The sequence below is a fragment of the Delphinus delphis genome, chromosome 6 (genome assembly GCF_949987515.2).
Source record: "Delphinus delphis chromosome 6, mDelDel1.2, whole genome shotgun sequence".
In the NCBI taxonomy this organism is placed as follows: Eukaryota; Metazoa; Chordata; class Mammalia; order Artiodactyla; family Delphinidae; genus Delphinus; species Delphinus delphis.
The window spans coordinates 47268363-47289735 of NC_082688.1; the positions used below are offsets into that span (position 1 = coordinate 47268363).

A 21373-nucleotide genomic window follows, 5' to 3' on the forward strand; every position below is an offset into this window, starting at 1 on the left:
AACAGATCTTAATTAGAAGTTAATGTTAATCAACTCTACTCCAATATAAGAGGAAAAAATCTACCTCATATGATTGTAGAGTATTAATGTGATAATAGATAAAATATCTAACACAGCATGTAGTATATTGTTTGATGCTTAAAATATATGAGATACTTTAAAAAAGAAAAAATAAAGTTAATGTAATTTATCCTTTAGAGTCAATAAGTCAGTGTAATAACGTCAATGAAGAAATGCTTTCATAAAGGAAAAGGGTGAGGCTTTTTCGAAGGTGGGAAATAACGTCAAAGTAAGATTTGGGGGGAGATGATCAACATTTATTGCTCAATCTTTTTTTCTTTTTTTGTCCACGCCTTGTGGCTGTGAGATCTTAGATCCCCAACCAGGGATTGAACCTGGGCCTTCGGCAGTGAGAGTGCAGAGTGCTAACCACCGGACTGCCAGTAAATTCCCTATTGCTGAGTCTTAAAAAATGTATCATGGGCTTCCCTGGTGGCGCACTGGTTGAGAGTCCGCCTGCCAATGCAGGGGACACGGGTTTGTGCCCCGGTCCGGGAAGATCCCACATGCCGCGGAGCGGCTAGAACTGTGAGCCATGGCCACTGTGCCTGCGCGTCCGGAGCCTGTGCTCTGCAACGGGAGAGGCCACAACAGTGAGAGGCCTACGCACCGCAAAAAAAAAAAAAAAAAAATGTATCTGAAGAGATGAATCTGTCTTCACCTTTAATCTTAGGGATTAAATTGGTATTTACAATTTAAGTACAGAACGCTATTATAACTTTGCCATTTGACTATCTGAAAACAAAGAGCTACACAGTGTCTTTAGGAGAGAGAAGTCATCCAATGTATAGTAATCAGATGTTTATTTCAGAGTTAGGATTAACACTCTGAGTCTCAGTTTCCTTGTCAATAAAATAAGGAAAAGTTTTGTCACCCAGGGGATCAAGTCAAGGGTCCTTCATCTGTACCTAAACTGTCTCTGTAAAGCACAAGTTCACCTGTCTTAGGCAAGGAGGCAAAGAAGTGCCCCACTTCTGGTAAACTCTCTACTCCAGGCAAACTTGCAGAAAACCAAAAACTGACTGTATCTTCTAGCTGTTTTTACATAATTAGAACAAGAGGGCTTAACCACAAGAAACTGGCATAAGCTAGCCAAATTAAAAATTGGGACAAAGGTCTCTCTACAGCTCATTACCATCTCATTGTAATAAGATCTCTTCCCACCTGCGCCATACTGGTTAAACCCACTTCTGACCCAGACACTGAAGGACCATACAAGGGCTGAAAATAGGCATGAGCTGCATTCTGGAAAGTCACCACCCCTTTCCACAAGTCAGGATAATAAAAGATACCCGTGCCCCCTAGCCTCCTTCACCTTTTTCTATAGGAATTTCGCCTTGCCTGTAACGAGGAAAAGGTGATTTTAGAGCATGAGCTCCTCCTTTTCCATTCTTTGGCCAATGAATAAAGTTTCTGTTTGCTGCTAAAAAAGTAATTTCACCTTGTTGATGTGAACAATAACCAGGTAGGGAAAGAACCTAATCAGGAATCGGTAAGAGTTTCACCTCATAAAGTAGTCAGGAGAATTATGCTTTGCAAAGCACAGAGTACAGAACCTAGCACATAACAAGTGCCTAATAAATGTTCAATATTATCGTAGTTGTTAACGTGAGCAATAGCGCCATCCATGTACCTCCTGTCTACGAGCTTATAACCCAGTGTCATGGGCTAGAAACCCAATGCAATGTAAGAAGATGATTTACACACAAAATTTATTTCCTTTTTATTCATGTTATAGTATTTTAATGCACATCTGCTTAATATAACAAATGTGCTTATATTTTTATTGATCAAACTTTTAAAATCATAACTTAAATATACCATGGAACTCATTTTTAAAACTTACCATTGAGTAGCTGAGTGACCCACTGAGAATTTCTCTTGTATTTTGTTTTCTTAGTGCCTTGGATGCACCAGGAAAGAATAACACCTTGTTCTCCTCCCTAGAGGGGGAAGCTAAATATTAAGACCAGTGTGACCACAGCAGTCTGTATGAGTTGTTCTAGAACAAACAGAGCACAGGGGTGTGGAGTTGCCACTGAGCTGACCGACAGGAAAGCCCTTTCCAGCCTGGACAGAACAACATAGTAATGGCAGACAGATGGCTGGGATTAGCACGCAAGTGTAGCATCGTGTGGTCACAAAGGGCAGCCACGGCCACCATGGAAATGGATTTCTAACCGGTGTAAATGGGTTTGAAATTGTTGAATAGCCTCTTGTGAGGTTCCTCAACGTCCACAAAGCTGGATTAGCAGTAAAGGTAGGTGGTTCTGCATTTTACTGGCAACACGAAACAAACTGCACTCCAGGCTTATGCCAAATAACTACGAGGCTCCTCCCTCTTGCTGTTCATCATAACCCCATCAGAAGGACCACTCTTAGGAGTACCTGGAAGACATGGGGTCCTGCCACCCCTCTGACATCCTGAAGTCTATCTCTAGGACATTTCAGATCAGCCAAGACCTGGGTACCTGGACCACCTCCCACTGTCCCCTCCCCAGAGCTTCAGCCCTACAGAATAGTTTTATGGACCCCCTTCTTCCTGTCACATCTTCGGCTCAAGAGAGGCAATCCTATGAAATGCTACCTTGCACTGGGAAGTTGTTAAGCATAATTATAAGAGACAGTGTCCATCTAGGAGAAATTCCCATCCGAACTCAGCATCAAGAACAGGGGCATTTCTCTTGAGCAATTGCTTTTAGTACAGATATTGCCAACTAGGTAACATGTGTCCTTTTAATGGCTGGCACCTAGGAAAGTTAGAGGCCAATAACAGTGTAGGTCATTTCACGATGCATTTTAAATCTAATTCCTAGCTTTGTTTTATGTCAACAACTGACTCTTCTCCCTTAAATGTATAAAAGCATCACCACTTGCCTGTGCCCTCTAGAGCTGCCTTAAATCTTTTCTACAAAAAGGGGGTTGTGAACACATGACCGATTGGATTCTCTTCTTGCAGGTAAGGGAAGTCCACCTGGCCTTTATCCCTAAATAGTTAGATCAATGCCCATTAAGGGAATGGGCATGCCATAGGCCTGCAGGAGATCCTGCCCACCACCTCTGCACCTGTCAGAAGCTCCCAGACAGTCAGCCACGTGTCTGCCTCACAGCCACAGCACTGAATCAACCAGACTGCCAAGAAATTCCAGGAATTCACAAACAACTTTACACAACCAGAAGGGTGGCAAACTCCAGTCATGCCCAGCAGTGTTGCTTCAAGGCCTCGAAGAATAAGTCAAATAGTGCTTTAAAAAAAAAAAAAAACTCTCTGGAATTAGAAATGTCTTTTTTTTTAATCATCACACACAAATGTCTTTGTACTACACATCACTTTCAAAACACTTTTCTGATCACCTACTTTGTGTTAGAACAGTAAGACAATGTTGAGGAGCCTTAAAGACAACAGAGTGTCAGCACTCCTCATGACAGGAGGCAGCCGGAACTCCTGGAAAGAGCACAAACCTTGGAAATTAGACAGACTTGGGTGTGATTCTTGGTTTTGCCACTTACTCACCATGACTGCAGTCAAGTCAACTAACTAGCTGACCCTCCATTTCCTCATTTGTAGAGTAGGGATAACGAAGAAGAAGATGATTATGATGATGTGGTCTCATCTCAGAACTGTTGACGTATAAAGAATCTGGCAGAGTGTCTGACACAAATTATGACTTAATAAATGTTACCTTCTCTCCAGTTCACCTCCCACTTGTCAAAGAACTTTAAATCAGTTCAGTGAGTGAGAACATTCTATAAACCTAAGTATAATCAAAGGCAAAAGTGAAATAATCACTTTAGTGAGAGAAAAATAATAACAATGGCCAGTATTTATTGAGCAATTACTATGTGCCAAGTGCTTTACACACACTACCTCATCTGCCTTACCTCTTCTTCAGGGTGCTGTTGTCCACATTTTATAAGTGAGGGTACCAAGGCTCAAATATATTAGGAAATGTTTCCAAGTAAGTGGCAGAGCTGGGATTTGAATCCACATAATCTGACTCCAGAAGCCATGCTCTTAACCACCAGGAAAACACCGGTTTGAATATATATGCAAATTTTATGGAAAAACAAAAGGTAATTTATTTCAACTGGGGGATGGTCGCCAGAGAAGCTTTTGGGAAGAAGGGGACATCAGAACTGGGCCTTGGAGGAAAAGCAAGATTTCATTTTGACAGAGATGGAATGGAAAAGGGATTATATAAAGGAGGACTATTCCAGGCTGAGGGATTGTCACCAACAAAGTGGAGGTGCAAAAAGATATGATGTGCTGGGAAACAGTGAGAAGTTGACATGGATAGATATCCCTCAGCTTGTGGATACCTCATGGTAATCCTACTCCTACTTGCAAGAGAGAAGGATGGAACAGGAGAAAGTATTAGGAAAGCAGGTTAGGGCCAAATGTCATGTCTAAAATATCTTCCTGGGGCATTTGGATCTTAGAGGCAATAGAGAGCCATAGGTAGTTACAAAAGAGAAGATATATGACACTACCCATGCTCCAGGAAAGTAACTGTCAGTAATGTGGAAGAGATATTAGAATGGGGGAAGAGAAAACGGTTAGGAGGTTCCTGTAATACTTCAGGCAAGAGACAATGGAAGGCTGGACAGGGCCAATGACAATGGAAAGGGGTGTGCACAAAGATACCCCAGGGGATAACTGGGGGGACCTGAATACTGATATGGGTGCCTGGAAAAACACTGACATTTTTGGCAAATAAGGAGAAGATAGAAACGGAAAAAGGAGAAGGCAGCTAGCAGTCCTTTGAAAAATAATACGATTCTTTGAAAAAGTGGTATAATTGTTAGAGGTGCTTTGAGCTGCAATTGACAGAAGGGTAGATAATAAAGATATTTCATTATCTCGCAAAAGAATTCAACGGTAGTAGGCAGCTCCAGGGACCATTAACTACTCAATGATGTAATTCACGTATGCATTCAATGATGTTCAAAGAGGGACTAGGCTGGTGCCTCTGAAAACCTCTTAACTTTTTCCTCAGAGTCTCAAACAGTGGTGGCAGCAGCTCCACTCCTCGCATGAAAGTATCCAAAAAAGGAAGGACTTCTCTTCCCACATCTGTGTCTATTTATTAGGGAAAAAATATTTCCCAGAAGCCTCTGAGATGACTTCCTGAATGCTGGAATGTCATCACTGGCCACCCTTAGCTACCAGGAAACTGGAAAAATAAGTATCCAGCAAACAGGATTATGATTACTATGACTGGCTTACACCATGATCTATCCATGAGCCAAGTATACTGCAGGCTATCAAGCTCAGAAAGTGTTAATAAGAAAGAAGTGGTTATGGCTAGTGAGTGGGTAACCAACAGGGTCTGCCATGAGCATTTTGAACAAAGCAATCTGCCTTCCAGAAAACGGGAATTTACAGGATGATAATGTGATCCTTGGGCATGAAAACGTTTCTGATGAAAGTGAAGCCCTGATGCAGCAGCCTCAGAAGGGGTAGCTTATCCCAAATTCCCTCTTCAAAATGATAAGATATTCTGAGGTCTTGAGCTTATAGGAAGATGGGTCTTCACCTGGCCAAGCAGAAGGAAAAGATGACACACAACCACTAAGTTTTGTGATTCAGACTATGAGAACTCCTGGTAAAGCAAGATGATGATGCAGTCACAGGTGAAACACAACTCTTGCTCCTCCTAGAAGTTTTAGAAATTACAGAACATTGATTCATTTCCCTTAACCAGGGCTATTTAACCCTCTTCTGCATGTTCAAGTCCTATGTGTTCTTTAATGTCCAGTTCAATTTTGGCTTCCTTCATCAAGTTTTTCCTACCACCAACCAATTTGTATCCCACCATACTATTTAATACATTCACAAACATCTTGCTAATCCTATCATCAAATCCAATTAATTTGACCTAAATAGTTACCAATTCTGTCCACCTCTTTCTATCTCCATTGCTGATAATAACTGCTGATGTTTACTGGGCATGTGCTACGCTGCAAGGCATTATTCTATGCACTTTACAATTATTAATTCATTTAGTCTTTTCAATAGCCCAGTGAGGTAGATTATAGTAATCATTTTATACTTGAGGAAACTTGGAAATAGAATTGTTAAGTAACTTATTCAAATTCACATAGGTAATAAGTGATAGAAGTACTCTTGAGAGTTCATTTCTTAATTGATACATTACACCGCCTCTCTCTTCTAAGCCACATCCCATTTCACCTAAACTACTGCAACAGGATCCTATCTGATCTCCTTGCCTGCACTTAACTCCTCTCCAATGCATTCTTTACATCCTGAAGCTAAAATGATCTTTAAAAAAAAAATGCAAAATTTGGTCATGGCACAATCCCTCCCCCAACTCCCTATGCCCTGCCTACCTCTCTAGACTTACATTGTGTTATCCTCTTCTAGAACTTTGGATTCTAACCACCTTGATGTTTTCATTCCTTCCTACCCCAGGGCCTTTGCACAGGCTATTCCCTCTACCTAGAAGGCTCTTCCCTACCTCCCAGATTAGTTCAAGTTCTTATAGGTCATAGCAGATTCTGTTAATCACGAGATGATCAACCTCACTAGAGCAGGGCAGAGTTTGCATATTTCACTCATCAGCGTATCTCCAGCAATGAGCCCAGTCTTTGGTTCAGGAATCAATCCACTTTTATTACAGGTACAACTCTAAGCTCCCTTGCTAAAAGTGCAAGTTCACTGAGGTCAGGGACTGTGCCTCAGGGAGGTGGGCTACTCTAGTAAAGAGAATATGGGCTTCCATGTCCCACCTATTGTAAATAGAGCTGCAGTGAACATTGGGGTGCATGTGTCTTTTTGAATTATGGTTTTCTCAGGGTATATGCTCAGTAGTGGGATTGCTGGGTCATATGGTAACTCTATTTTTAGTTTTTTAAGGAACCACCACACTCTTCTCCATAGTGGCTGTATCAATTTACATTCCCACCAACAGTGTGAGAGGGTTCCCTTTTCTCCACACCCTCTCCAGCATTTATTGTTTGTAGATTTTTTTATGACGGCCATTATGAAAAAGGAACAAAATTGGGTCATCTGTAGAGATGTGGATGGACCTACAGTCTGTCACACAGAGTAAAGTAAGTCAGAAAGAGGAAAACAAATATCTTATATTAACGCATATATGTGGACTCCAGAAAAATGGTACAGATGAACCAATTTGCGGGGCAGGAACAGAGATGCAGACGTAGAAAACGGACGTGTGGACACCGGTGGGGAAGGGGGTGGGATGAATTGGAAGATTAGGATTGACATATATACACTACCATGTGTAAAGTAGATAGCTAGTGGGAACTTGCTGTATAGCACAGGGAGCTCAGCTCTATCCGCTGCGGTGACCACAGCAGAATATGACATAGCATTGCAAAGCAACTATACCCAATTAAAGAGAGAGAGAGAGAGAGGGAGAATATGGGCTTTGGCCATGTTAATTCAAAATCCATCTCTGGATGCATGATTTTTCAAGTCTCAACTTTCCTAACTTTAAGACGAAATAATCACACTGAAGACTAAAAGAGACACTGAAAATGATGTGCTAGTGAACCGGCAGCAAATGCTGTTTAGATCTTTCTTCCTAGATGCATCTTTGTGTCCCAGAGGGTCGATGGCATGAGCAGTGAGGCTGCACACCAGAGGCCCAGTGACCTCCCCCACCTCCCACATATTTCATCCCAGGCCACGGCTTCCTTCTCTACCTGTTGGCCTGCATGGGTGCCACCATGCGGAAATATGCAAAAATGCTACAGTGAGCAAGAGGTTAAGGATTTGCTAGGCACAGAGGGAAGGAAGGGGACAAAATGAACATGGTATGTGTTGCGTATCCACTAAGTGACAGGCATTTTCATACATTGTCTCATTTAATACTTAGCAAAAGTATCTGATTCTACAAGTGAGGAAACTGAGGCTCAGAGAGGTTAAGGTCTCACCCATGGACTTTGAACATGTAGGTGGTGGAGACCTGACTTGAACTTAGGTCTCCATAGGACTTGCTCCTGCTACCCCAGGGCACTACTTCCAAAATGATTCTCTTCCTTGCTGTTGCTTTCAGCTAAGTGTGCTTAAAAGACCCAAGACATCTTTACCTACCTTTAAATTCAACTTGACCCTGCTGGAAGAATCAGATAATTTAGTAATATTTGAGCACACAGTGTCTCACAATTAATTACCTATCTGCAAATGAATTACACATGCTGGAGTTTTTCTTTCAAAAAGCTACATGCCACTTGAGTAGAAAAACTAACTCTGAATTCAAAATGCCCAATATTGACTAGAGAATTTTTTTTTAAATTAACCTAATTTTGAATGAGTTTTAATTAATGAACTAAAAGCAGTTAATCATTACCATTCTCTGGGCCTACCTGAAATGAAAGATTAGGTCTAGAAGGGAGAGGGAGGACAGAGGAAATCATGTCCTGTCTCTCTGAGATGCTACCCCAGCCCAGGGCTTGAAACGGAGAACTGAGCACCCAAGACCCCACATAACTGGTTGCATCACACAGCCTATATACTGAGGTTACCCAAAATGTAATCCATCCACTACCTGTGTCCGAATCTCCTGGGACCTTTGTTGGAATGCCACTTCCTAGGACCTACTCCAGGCCTACAGATTCAGATTCTCTGAAGATGACACCCAGGAACTGGCATTTTAACAAACACCCCAGATGTTTCTGATTCATCCCAAGGTTTGAGAACAGCTTTGGGAGCTCAGTAAAAAGATAAAGATCAACTGCATATTTATTTACTTCATGGGAATATAATTTTCTGTAAGAACCTTGATAATTTTTAAATGAATAATATATTTATCCCAGTAACTCTAAAGGTGAGGCAGTCCCATTTTCAAAATGAAAGAAATCAAGTCTTAAAATATATATGACATGTCCACCCTTTACACACAGTCAGGGATCAACTGCCTTGCACTTAGGAGGAGAGCAATAAAACAGTTACCATTTCACTGATTAGGACACTGTATACTGTAAATCTAATCCAGTTGATTAACTCACCTTTGTATCCGATTCCTAGTTCATTTTGTCTTGTGGGGGAATGGCATTTTTCTAAATTTATAACTTCAATATGCTCCTTAGTTATGAACAGACTCCCTGACTCAACTACTGATTTCATGTTCAGGACACTCTTTTATTCTTCTTCTGTACAACCCCCAGAAAAGGTAAATTTTTAGATAAATTACTTCCTTTTCTTCCTCCTCTCCACTGGTCAATTCTCTCACCTGCCATCCTACCAATTCAAATTTTAGAAATGAAAATTTAAATTGTAAAAAGAAACCTAATTGTTGAACAATTCCTTGTGATTAAGCAAATACCTCTAATCTTGCCCTGGTCTAGCAGTCTCTCTTCCTTTGCTTCTTGGGACTTGTCCCAAGCCTAAGGCATCCCTGAAACTTGAGGGTCAAGTACCCAAGGCAACAATTCATCAGTCTCAGGGTTTACTGGAGTCTCCCCATTTGGGAGAGCTCTGAGAGTTTCATCACCTTGGAAACACAACAGCAGGCTCCCCGAATATACACAGGGAGTATAGATTTTTAAGCACCAAAAGAAAACAGGGTTTAGTTATCCCCAAATGTAAGAGTCACGATTCAAAACTGTCACTGACTCGGAAGCATCTTTAGTCAGGAATAGTATCTTCAAGCTGACAAGTTCCAAATATGTGTACTTATGTTAACCAAACCAGTAGTTGGGGAAAAGCTCAAAAATAACCCATCTCTATCTTTAATTTTTCTCCTAAAAATGGAATGGCTTTCACTGAAACTGGCCAGGCCACTGCCAATACAGCTACCACTGGTGTGTATGGAACAGTCAAGTTACCTATGTCGTTTGCAGAAATCCTGATTTTGGAAATGTAAGTGTGAAAGATACTCTCATAGAAGACATTTTGAACCTTAAAATGGAACTGCTTGCTTTGATGCAAATGGCTGGGGGATGGGGTTGGGTGGATAATTTATCTCAGACTGTTCTTTCTAGTATTACAGGTTGTCTAGTCTGAATCATTCATGTATTGTTTGCTGAATGATCAGGTGAATGAAATCAGTTCTTTACTTATTCCAATGCACTGAAAGGGCTCAACCACACTGATCAAATGACCCTTCTGTTATTTCTTTCACAATAAATTCAATCAAATTTACGGAGCGCCTAGGTGGTGCCAGGCACTGTGTCAGGCTCCTGAGATACAAAAATGAATGAAGCGCGGTGCTAGTTTATTAATGATCTCTTAAGATTTGGCAGGGCACAGCCTCGCTCCCTGCCACCACAGCCTGCACGGCTGTCGAACCAATCGTGGGTGTGCGTACTCCATGGCTCCCAGCACCTGGGAACACTTTACTCCCAGTCCAGCCCACGAACCCAGTGCCAGGGCTCTCCCGGCGTTCTCCCAAAGCCAAAACGCTCAAGTTCAACTCCAGCGCCGCGGCGCCCGCTCCACACGGAGCTAACTCCGGGCTCCGCGGCTCACGCGGCGAGCTTCCTTCCACCTGTCCGCCCGCCCGTCAGGGTGCGCCAGACCCCGCACCCGCTTACTTTGCCGCTGTCGCTCACACCAAGGAGGTGATCCCGCAGCACCTCCATGGGGCAGGTCCAGGTGGAGTGGACGAAAGTCCCTCGGAAGATGTGCGCCAGGGGCGGCATCCGGGCGGCACACATGTCAGCGGTGGAGCGCAGTGCGGAGTCCGCGGCCCAAGGAGGGCGCACCGGGCGGAGGCGCGGCGAGGACTCCCTGCGGCTGCGGGCAGCTGCCGAGCCGGCACCAGCGCCGGCCTCGTCCTGCCCCCGCTTCCCCGCGCGATCGCCTTCCCCCTGCAGACCGCGCCCAGGGGCTGGCTCCCTGCCTCCTCGATGCCAATAGGATTTTTTCTCCCGTGAGTTGGCTCCAGTCTCTCCTCCCCTGCTTTAGTTTTTGATACGTTAACTCTTTGAGTTTCCAAAATCACCGTTCACGCTGCGGTTCTTTTAACCGTTGGTTGTTGTCACCCACCCAGGGGGCGGGAGATGAAGGAAGGAGTTGGAGGATTCAGGATTCCATCCCTGTACCTTTAAGTGGTCATTAAATTCGCTTTTGCCGCGGGCCCCAACTTCCTCCACCTTCCTTTAGTTGTCACGCCCAGAGTTGCATCTATCTGCTTTCCCTGCCCTTTAAACTCTTAGGGCTATTTGTGGCCAAACCCTGGAACTTTTCAACCTGTAGTAACCACAAGGTCTGAACGGGCACGAGTTCAGTGCCAGGGTGACAGGTCTGTTAGGGCTGCCTACTTTACCAACCAGTTTCATTTTCATTTTCTGCGGGCTGAAGAATTTGTCCTAACCTCATGTTCTGAAAGCATGTCTTACAGAATTATGGGGCCCCCACCAGTGAAGGCTAATCTCGACCCCAAAGTTCCTCTCTTCACCTGAGGCCAATGTTTTGGGCCTTGTGTCCACCCACAAACAACTCCAATTCCAGTTTTTCTCATACCTAAAATAAATGAATCTCTTTGATTTACTTCCAGTTGTACAGGGGGAGAAAATTAAGTACTCAAGCCAAGTAGCTAAAAATGGCAGTGTGGCACGGCTTGGTGGAAAGAGTCCTGGATTAGGAATCAAGAGACTATGGTCAATGCAGGTGGGACTCAGCATCCTTATCCTTGTTTGTGAAAATGGAACTGGGACTGGGTGGTTGCTAAGATTGATTCTAGGTCAGCATTCCTTCCCTACAGTATGTGCACAAAGTACTTTACTAAGTTCCTCCAGGAAGAATAACTGGTTTCCACTCAGGGCCTTTGTGCGTGCTGCTCCTTCTGCCCCTAATGCCTCCTGTGGATACTCACATGACTGGCTCTTCCGATCACTGGTTTGCCTCAAGTGTCAGCTCTTCCGAGTAACCTCCCTCCAACACCAAGCTAATAGCACGTCCCCATCCCTGACAGTTTCTATCGCATTAGACTATTTTGTTTCTGCTATTGCATTTATCATATCCATTCTCATTTACTTTATGCTTTTTCATTTATTTCTGCTTCCCTTCCCCCAGTATACACACACACAGAGTAACAGAAGCACCACAAGGACAGGAGTCTTATACCTAGAACAGTGCCTGGTGTTTCATACATATTGAATGAATGAATGAATGAATGGTTCTTCTGGGAGCAGAGCAGTAACCTGAGATAAATATCGATTTTGGCTCCTACATAAAGGATAAGGGTTTCACACTGCCGTACATGAGCAAGCTTTCTCTGAATTGCTGCTTTTATGACACAGGGGTAGCTTATATAAATGATTAATTCCCTTCTCAGTACCTTCACCTCCCCCTTACCAAGGTGTAGGGTGACCAACTCATGGGGACTTTCCTTGCTGTAACACTGAAAGTCTCACAATGCAGGAAACTCCTCAGTCCCAGGCACACCAAGCTCGTTGATCACCTGCCAAGAACTCAGATTAGGAAGCCCTGAGATTAGGAAGCCCTGAGATTAGGAAGCTGAGAGCTTTGCACTTGCCTCTGGGAGACATCAGCCCTTTCTCCCTGTTGCTTACTTCTGATTATGCAGACCACACTCCCTGCTTGCAGTCGCAAGAGACAGAACACTGAAAACATCCTCTTGATCTAGGCTTGTATATACACAAACCTCAGAAAGAAAAGTGAAGAAAACGTCTGGCTGTCACTGTAAAAGAGGAATCAATTAAGTATTTCTAAAACGTATATTGGTTTCCTAACATAAATACAGCTAATATATTTTTTAATGAAAGCCACCTAAATGTCCAACAATTGAGTCTAGTTTAGTGAATTAGCATCTATTTACTTAGAATATTATGCAGTTATTGAAAACAATACGGGATATATGTAACCTTGTAGGAGTTACGTATAATAAAATGTCAAGTTTTTTTTGTTTTTCTTTAATGGCATTTATGCTATGGTTAAAATCAGGAAAAGCCTAGGGCATAATGGCTAGAATTAAAAAAGTGTACCAGGGCTTCCCTGGTGGCGCGGTGGTTGAGAGTCTGCCTGCCGATGCAGGGGACACGGGTTCGTGGCCCGGTCCGGGAGGATCCCACACACCGCGGAGTGGCTGGGCCCGTGAGCCATGGCCGCTGAGCCTGCGCGTCCGGAGCCTGTGTTCCGCAGCGGGAGAGACCACAACAGTGAGAGGCCCGTGTAACGCAAAGAAAAAAAAAAAAGGTGTACCAAACAATGGCAGTCATTCTGTTGAGGTAGTGGAATTGCTGGGGAATTGTGTTTTGATGTTTATTGACATTGTTTCATGTGGCCTTATGGAATGACTAGTCATTGTGTAGCTTTGAATAAAGCTGATCTTCTTAAACAGGAGATATGGCCATGGGCCTCCAGGTGACATGGCATTAGCACTTCTCAGGTAAGTGTTAGCTCTTCCAAGCAGGGCACAATTTCACTTCCACTCCCAGCCAAGGTGTAGTCGCCTTGCTCAGGATCCAGTACCCTCAGCTCAGCCACACGTCAAGAAATCTTGGCTTCCCAACTATTCTCACCTGTCCTCCACCCTCAGGGGTGGAGACTCCTTTAAATTCCCAGTCCTCCTGCAATTTGGACTCCCACCCTGTTATCTCTAGGGAAACGTTCTGGAGGCTACTGAGGTCTGGAGGAAGAAAGGAGTGCAGAGCTTTTATATTTACCTTTGAAACACAGCTCAAGCACACCGCAAGCCAGCCTCTGGTTTAGTGTAATGATTCTGACCAGGGCAAAGTATGTGACAAGTGGTGCTTATTGTGCCTCCAAAGTCTCAAGGAAATACCTGTTCGTATTCATCAGCTCTTTCTGTAGCCCATCTTAAATTCATGCAATATTAGAACTGAAAGAGCCGTAGAGATTATTATTCAATGTGCATTTCACTGCTATTTTCTAGAATCACTGTTCCCTGCCAATAATGGCTCCTTTCAACCCTCACCAACTCAGTTTCTCTAAAGGAAATCCAACGGTGGTATGCAGTTTTCAGTGCCCTACCCCTACGTATCACTTCCTACCGAAGAAAAGAGACTCTCCTTGTCATGGACGCTTCCTGAAGCCCTGGCTGCTTCTTCAGGCTCTTCTTCCAGTATCCCACATACCATGCATCTGCTTTTGCTCACGATCTCTCTGCCTGCAGCGCCCTTATACCACTTTATACTGCGCCTGCCTCATTTTACTGCCCACTCTCCCCTGGCTAAATCCCTCATCTTAATTGTGCACTCCCGCCCACCTCCAGGAAATCTTTACACCTCCTCTCTCTCTCAGGTGTTAAGTGCTCCTCCTGAGTTTGTGGGGTTGCTATAAGTATTCCTTACCAGTCTGTCTCCCTGAGAAGATTGCTGTTTCCTTAAGGACCATGTTTTCTTCCTTCCCTTCTTTCTCTGTACCCCCTTAACACAGCATGTGACCAGTAGGAGCTGCTCAATAAACACATAAATGCTGGATTTCAAGAGATGACTCTATTGTCTATATTTTAGTGATGAAAAAGAAGAGAATAGCGGGTGTGTGCTAATGGTGAGCAATTCACTGGGACTAGAATTTAAGGAAGAGTTTTATTTCATTTATTTAGTTTTCTAACATTTTATTGTGAAAATTTTCAAACATGCAGAAAAGTTGAAAAGCTTCATTTCTTAAGATCACACTTTTCCCTTCTTCAGATGGAGCCACGTGATCTCAAACTCAACAACAACTGGATAGGACCAGTAGAAACTGAACCTCTAATTGTGTGAAGCAAGGAACAGGACCATAGCATGACCAGTTTTGACATTTTGATCACCTTATCAGTGTAACTATACCTGCAGCTGGTCAATCTCTCCTGCTAGACAGAACCTGACTGTTTAAAAAACTTTCTCTTTTACTATCTCATTTTGAACCTCACAACAACCCTATAAAGTAGGAAGAGGATGTATTTTAACCATTCCAGAGATGGGGAAACTGAGGTTCAGGGCAGTTGGCTTGCCTATCCAATTAGTATAGGATAGACCTGGGTTTTAATTCCAGTTATTCTCACTCATTGTCTCATCACAGTAGACTGTGAAGAATTTCCATTCAATTTTGCCATGACTCATTTGGTCACCACATTGTGGGTTGTCATCTACAACTTTCACATTGTACATGGTTTTTCAACAGTTGCCAGTGACATACAGATCTACCCTGAAGAAAAACCAAAGTAAGACTAATGGACCTCAAGGAGAAGAACAATCCAATCAACATAAGTCAGTAAAACGATCCAGTGAGAATAACTCACACTTTCAAGAGACATGGAGAGTGAAGGTCAGGCGGGTTAAATGAGAAGCCACTTTCCTCTCCTATCTGGCAGAGAAGTTGTCATTGCATAGTGAAATAAATGCCTGCCTATTTTATTTATTCTTTTCGTGTAGCTAAATCTATCAGTTTCCATGGTGCCCCACATTCACCATGGAAACTCTGACAAGCTCGTTATGCTTTAGGGAAAAAAACACACACACCAAAAATCTGAGATGGGATAAATGGATTTCTTTTAAAACTGTTTGCTCCTGAGTAGGAAGCCTTGATAGATGGCAAATCATAACGATCTTGATTTTTCCACTTCTTAAGTGGGAACACAGGATTGCATACCCACCAAAGGAGCACCCTTGGCTCCCGAAAATTATCTGTGTAGCAGTAGTTATGTCTGTGAATATCACTTCTGCATTTACTGGCAAAGAGAAATGGCTCAAACCTCACTGAGCCGATTTTTATGAGAATATGGTACTAGTCCCTATACATTTTCTTCTGTTTGTTCATTCAGCCAATATTTATTGGAAATCTATATTATGACAGGCACTCTGCCAGGCTCTGTGGATGTAACAGTGTATGAAACAGATATTATCTTGTCCATATGCAATTTATACTAATCTTCTTTCTCTCCATCACCTCTAGGAGTAGGATTAGTTTTCATAGTGTTATTATAACATTTCCCTAGCATGGCTGGCAAATAGCATATTATCATATATACTACATATCAAATTGTAAATTATATATAATATATATAATAAAATGCACTTAAGACTAAGGCTGAAGTGACACATGTTGATAACAATGCAGAGGTTATGTGATTTCTTTAACATTATTTGTTTTAAAGAAGTCTGTATTTTTAAGTAGCTACTTTATTACTTTTGTAAAACTGATATATGTTCATTTTTCAAGATTTGACTATTTAAAAAAAATACTCATATCTCACTACCCAGATATATCATCGCCATTAGCACCCTTGATATTTTCTTAGAAAAGTTCAAGTATAGAAAAGACAAAAAATAGACAGCCTAGAAGTTTGTAGAAAGGAAAACTAAGCTAGGGAGAAGCTACCTCTACTTTGTAGAAAAGCAATTAAATTTGGATAAATTTGGGAAAAGGCATATATTTCACTTGAATTTTAATGAAGAAAGGAAAACTTCAAAACGAGAGGATTGTGCTTCAACTTGAATTAGGTTTTATGCCAGGCTGGTGCAGGAAGATATTTTTCCTGGCTGGAAAGCTTTCAGTACCATGTAAGTAGCTGTCTCCACCCGCTCATACTGCTGACCTTTAGAATCACATAGCGCCTGAGCAGAGATAACCTTATGCCACTTTCCATGTCATGACAGCAAGCTCAAAGCAAATACTATCGACCTGATGTTACTCTGTCTACATTTCTGCCCTAACATAGATATTTTCCTATGTTTAATATCAAAGGATAAGCACCAGATAGAATCAATATCTATAGACTCCTGTTCCAGCTTAGCCACTAGCCAGTGGTGCCTTGGGAAAGGCATTCCACCTCTTTGGCTTGGTTTCTCCATCTATAAGATGGAAGGTCACGTACTATCACTGGCTCCATACTTCTTTACTCTCAAGGACTGCTAAGATCTTAAGTTTTAAAACATTTTATCCATCAAGAAGATAAGATCGATGCTTGACATAAATTTTTGTTGAATAAATTATTTCCCTATTTTTCATTAAAGACCAGATTAACTACCAATGAAATTTTGCTGATCAACATGAACTGTCTAGTATCAGTATGTTGAGTGAACATAATTCTAAACAAAAGCAGATCTAACATTTCATGCAGCCCATGCAATCTATCTCAAGTTGGACAAATTCTGTTAGCCTTTGTGAAATGTCAGAAATAGCTTAAGGAATATGTTTTTTAATTTGTTGAATAATCCTCCTTAGTATCCTGGGACTCTAGGTTGATAAAAACCAAACTAGGGTAGGGATTCATTGACCTGATTGCACACATTTTGGGGAATTAGCTGTTAATTTTCTGCCTTGAACTAAAAGAGTATATTTTACACATATCCATCATGCCACATCAATGCCTGAGACCTAGAGGATTAAGTGAATACTACTTAGGTGTTAATTCTTGAGATCACAGAGAAAGGTTGGTTTTCCTCAAGGATATCAATGCACAACTCAAGTGGCTTGAGCAATCATGGTTCCAAAGTTGGGAAAATGCTGGCGCCAGCTAATGACATGATAGTCAATATACTATAACAGCTACTGCATGCCTATAGAGTCCATGCTTCTAGAAGCCACGTCAAGGTTGGACTCTACCCCAGCAGAAAGCCAAATATTACCATCCTTAGAAAAGCTACACAATTAGAGCCCCTTCGGATATGGAAATTAAAGGCTAACTGAAACTCAAATTAAATGATAAAATAATGATGTTTTTAAAGGAAAAAAGAAGAGTTCTGAGGAATTCTTATAGTATTATTTGAATGTATAAAATTATTTGGGAAGCTATAAATGTCAAAAATTCCTCTCTGCATATTTCTAAAGGGATCATTTTTAATATGACGTATAAATGAAGGAACCTACCATTTACAGAAGACTCTTCCTTATGAAATGCAAAACCATTGATTGTATTTCTAACAAAAATCTAGCCCTAATTGGAGAATAAAAACATCTGAGAAAAGCAGTTTTTCTAATTGCTTTTATAAGTTTGGTTTCCTTTTCAGAATTCTTTGTGCAATGGAATATAATAGAGACACAGTAAATATTAGATGAATTAATGTTACATTATATACCCTAAACCCCCGACTCAGACTCCCTCATCTCCCCCCACTGCAGCATTAAAATTGCCATAGTGTGTATAATACTGTAATATGCTGTGAAATGAAGAAAATGTAATTTGAGTTTAGGGCATGTGTAAGTAAAGACTATGAGTTGAAAGTGGCAGAAAATCAGTTCAAACTTTTTAAGCCAAAGGAGAGAATATACTGTCTCACAAAACCAAAAACATAATCTCACTGGCTTCTGGCACAGCTTGGTTGCAGGTTCCATCAATGTCTACAGCACCCGGTTGTTCCTCTCCTCTCTCCCTCTCTCTCTCTCTCCCTCCCTCCCCCATCCTCCATCCTCCTTCAGACAGACTTAATTCTCTAGCATATCTCTCCTTATGGCTACAACATGGCAGCAACAGCTCTAGACTTCACACTCTCTCAAATTCAACTGAGGGAAGCACCAAACAACCTTCCTCCAAATTTCCAGGAAAACAACAACAGACAGCTCTTTGCCTTATCTACCCCAATTGGACCAATGTCCGGTCCCACAACAATCACCATAGAGGGCAATGTGAGATGTGATGCCCTGAACAACTTGGGGGTTAGGGGTGCAGACCCCCAAGCAGTTAAAAATCTGTGTTTGACTTCTGACTCCCCCAAAAGTTAACTACTAATAGCCTACTGTTGACCAGAAGCCTTACTGATAACATAAACAGTTAACACATAGTTGGTATGTTATATGTATTATATACTGTATTCTTACAATAAAGTAAGCTAGAGAAAAGAAAATGTTATTAAGCAAACCATAAGTAAGCAAAAATACATTTACAGTACGGTATTGTATTTATCGTTACAGTAAGTTTGAATCATCTGTTTACAAGATGAATCATCTGTCAGTACCTATATCAAAATTGTCTTATATGATATAAAATACTGTAGAGGTTATTATTAACACTAGACATCAAAAATGAAAATATAACGTGAAAAGGAAATTCATATTTATTTACAGGTGTAACGATTCATGCATTGATAATAAAGCAGCAGCAATATGGTAGCCTAGTGTAATCAATACAATTGCTTCACATATCGATTGTATAGCCTACCCTATACACTAATGAATGAATCATTATAAAATTTTTACGGCATACAGTATTACAATCATATTCATAATACAGTATTGGAAACTTCATTTTTAAAAAAATCACTTACCTGTGATGACAGACTGATGTGCAGTTTCACCAATTATGAAAGAGGGAGGCATAGTGAACAGTAATGTAATTCTCTGAAAGCAAAGTTATGAAACAGTAAGAAAACTAATACATTATTAGTTTTATATTAAATATCACTCACCTTATGCCTATGTAAGGATCAACTAATATCTACATATATTTTATGCATTCTTCACATACTTAACTTTTTCTTAATTTCTTTGATATTTCTAGGCTACATGATTCATCTGAGAGTTTATCAAATTGTCTCAAATCTCCATTAAAATTTTCCAATATATTTATTGAAAAAATATATATATACAGTAAGTGGACCTGAGCAGTTCAAACCCATATTGTTCAAGGGTCAACTATATAACAGGTATAAATATTGGTGAAGTATGACAGAATCCATGATGTACATGAAATAATTATATTGTGACATGCTTTCTTTTTTCCTTCAATAAACTTTGTTTTGTGCCTCCTATGAGTAAGACAATGTGCTGTGTGTTGTGTGGGGTATAAAAATAAGTGTGAAATAGTTCCTGTCCTCACACTAAGAATCACAAGTGTAAGGGACCTTTTGTTTTTGTGTTTTTTGGTTTTTTTTTGTTTTTTTTTTTTTGCGGTACGTGGGCCTCTCACTGCTGTGGCCTCTCCCGTTGCAGAGCACAGGCTCCGGACGCGCAGGCTCAGCGGCCATGGCTCACGGGCCCAGCCGCTCCATGGCACGTGGGATCCTCCCGGACCGGGGCACGAACCCGTGTCCCCTGCATCGGCAGGCGGACTCTCAACCACTGCGCCACCAGGGAAGCCCCATGTAAGGGACCTTTTAAAAAATAAAGTGCAGAGTGAACTACTCTTTTAATTTTTATTTACAGACTGCTCTTCCCTTAGAAGGACATAAATACATAGATCTGGGTCAGAGATTCAGCCATTATGACTTAGAAGAAAGATATTTAACATTTTTGGTGCCATAAGGAATTTCTCTATTTGCCATGTACTTACTTTATGTAAATTATGTCATTTCCAGATATGGGACATATTGATGTGGTTATTTCAATGGAGAGATAGTTTAATGACTTAAAACATATAGCATTGCAATGTCAATTTGATCATTAATCTTCCCAATCCTTACTTATCCCTCATGCCATCTTGAAATTGGTAATGAAATTCAGTAAATTTGCACCAAATACACCAAAATGCCTAATTCAAAAGAACCACAACAAAAAGCACTGCTTTGATCATTTCTCTGGGTCAAATTTTTACTTATCAACCTTAAGGTAAAGTGCTAGAAAGAGGGGGTGGCTGGTCATGCCTGGTTCATCTTTTTTTTATATTCCTAGATGTGTTAGGATAAGGGACAATGCTCATAAAAACAACATACAATGAAAGTATGGAAATCCTCTGAGCCAAAGTTCCCCTCCCTCCCCACTACCCATACCCCTATAAGTACACTTCCCTCATTCTGAGATTTCTCTATTCCTGGCTTTTGGTAAAACTCTATGATTTAAAAAAAATGAAACTATGGAAAGATGCAATGATATTAATCTTCCACAAGACCTAACAAAAACTATATAAATTTTCCTCCTTCCCCAATCAACTAAACATGGTTGATTTTGTTGTGGTGGTGGTGTGCTGGGTAGGTTACCATTTCCTGCCCTTACCCAATCTTCTACCCTCTTATTCATTTAGTCAGCAAATGTTTTGTCGAGCACCTACTATATTCCAGGCATTCAGCTAGGCCCTGGGAACCCAAAGATTTCAAAGACGTGGTTCTCACCCTTAGGAAGCTCCCAAGATAATGGTGGAAACAGACAGGAACACAGGTTAACTATGATAAACCATATACAGGTCTGTCTCTTTGCCCCTCGACCCCTGCAATCCCATCCACCCACCACAGAGCTCTGTGTGGACTGGCTCTGTCTCCTTTACCACTGTGGCTACACAGCATCTGGCATGTTGTAGATGTTTGTTAAATGCATTAAGTGCAATGGTAAAGGTATATATAAGATATAAATATTTAAGAAACTTCTTACTGATTACTATCTCAGAAGAGCAAATATGCACAGAGAGAAGTGGGTCTCGAACAGTGATCCTCAACCAAGAGTGGTCTGCCCCCTAGGGGAAATTTGGTAATGCCTGGAGACATTTTT

General features: G+C 41.4%; 1 protein-coding gene across 1 annotated transcript in view; it reads right to left on the reverse strand.

Moving 5' to 3' along the window:
- GDA (guanine deaminase) overlaps positions 1 to 10842 on the reverse strand; it is a 134246-nt gene extending 123404 nt beyond the window's left edge. Inside the window, exon 1 of the mRNA XM_060014631.1 lies at positions 10582 to 10842. Within this exon, the coding sequence (XP_059870614.1) occupies positions 10582 to 10704 (123 nt within the window). The 5' untranslated portion in view covers positions 10705 to 10842. The remainder of the gene's footprint in view (positions 1 to 10581) is intronic.
- Between the last annotated feature and the right edge of the window lie 10531 nt (positions 10843 to 21373).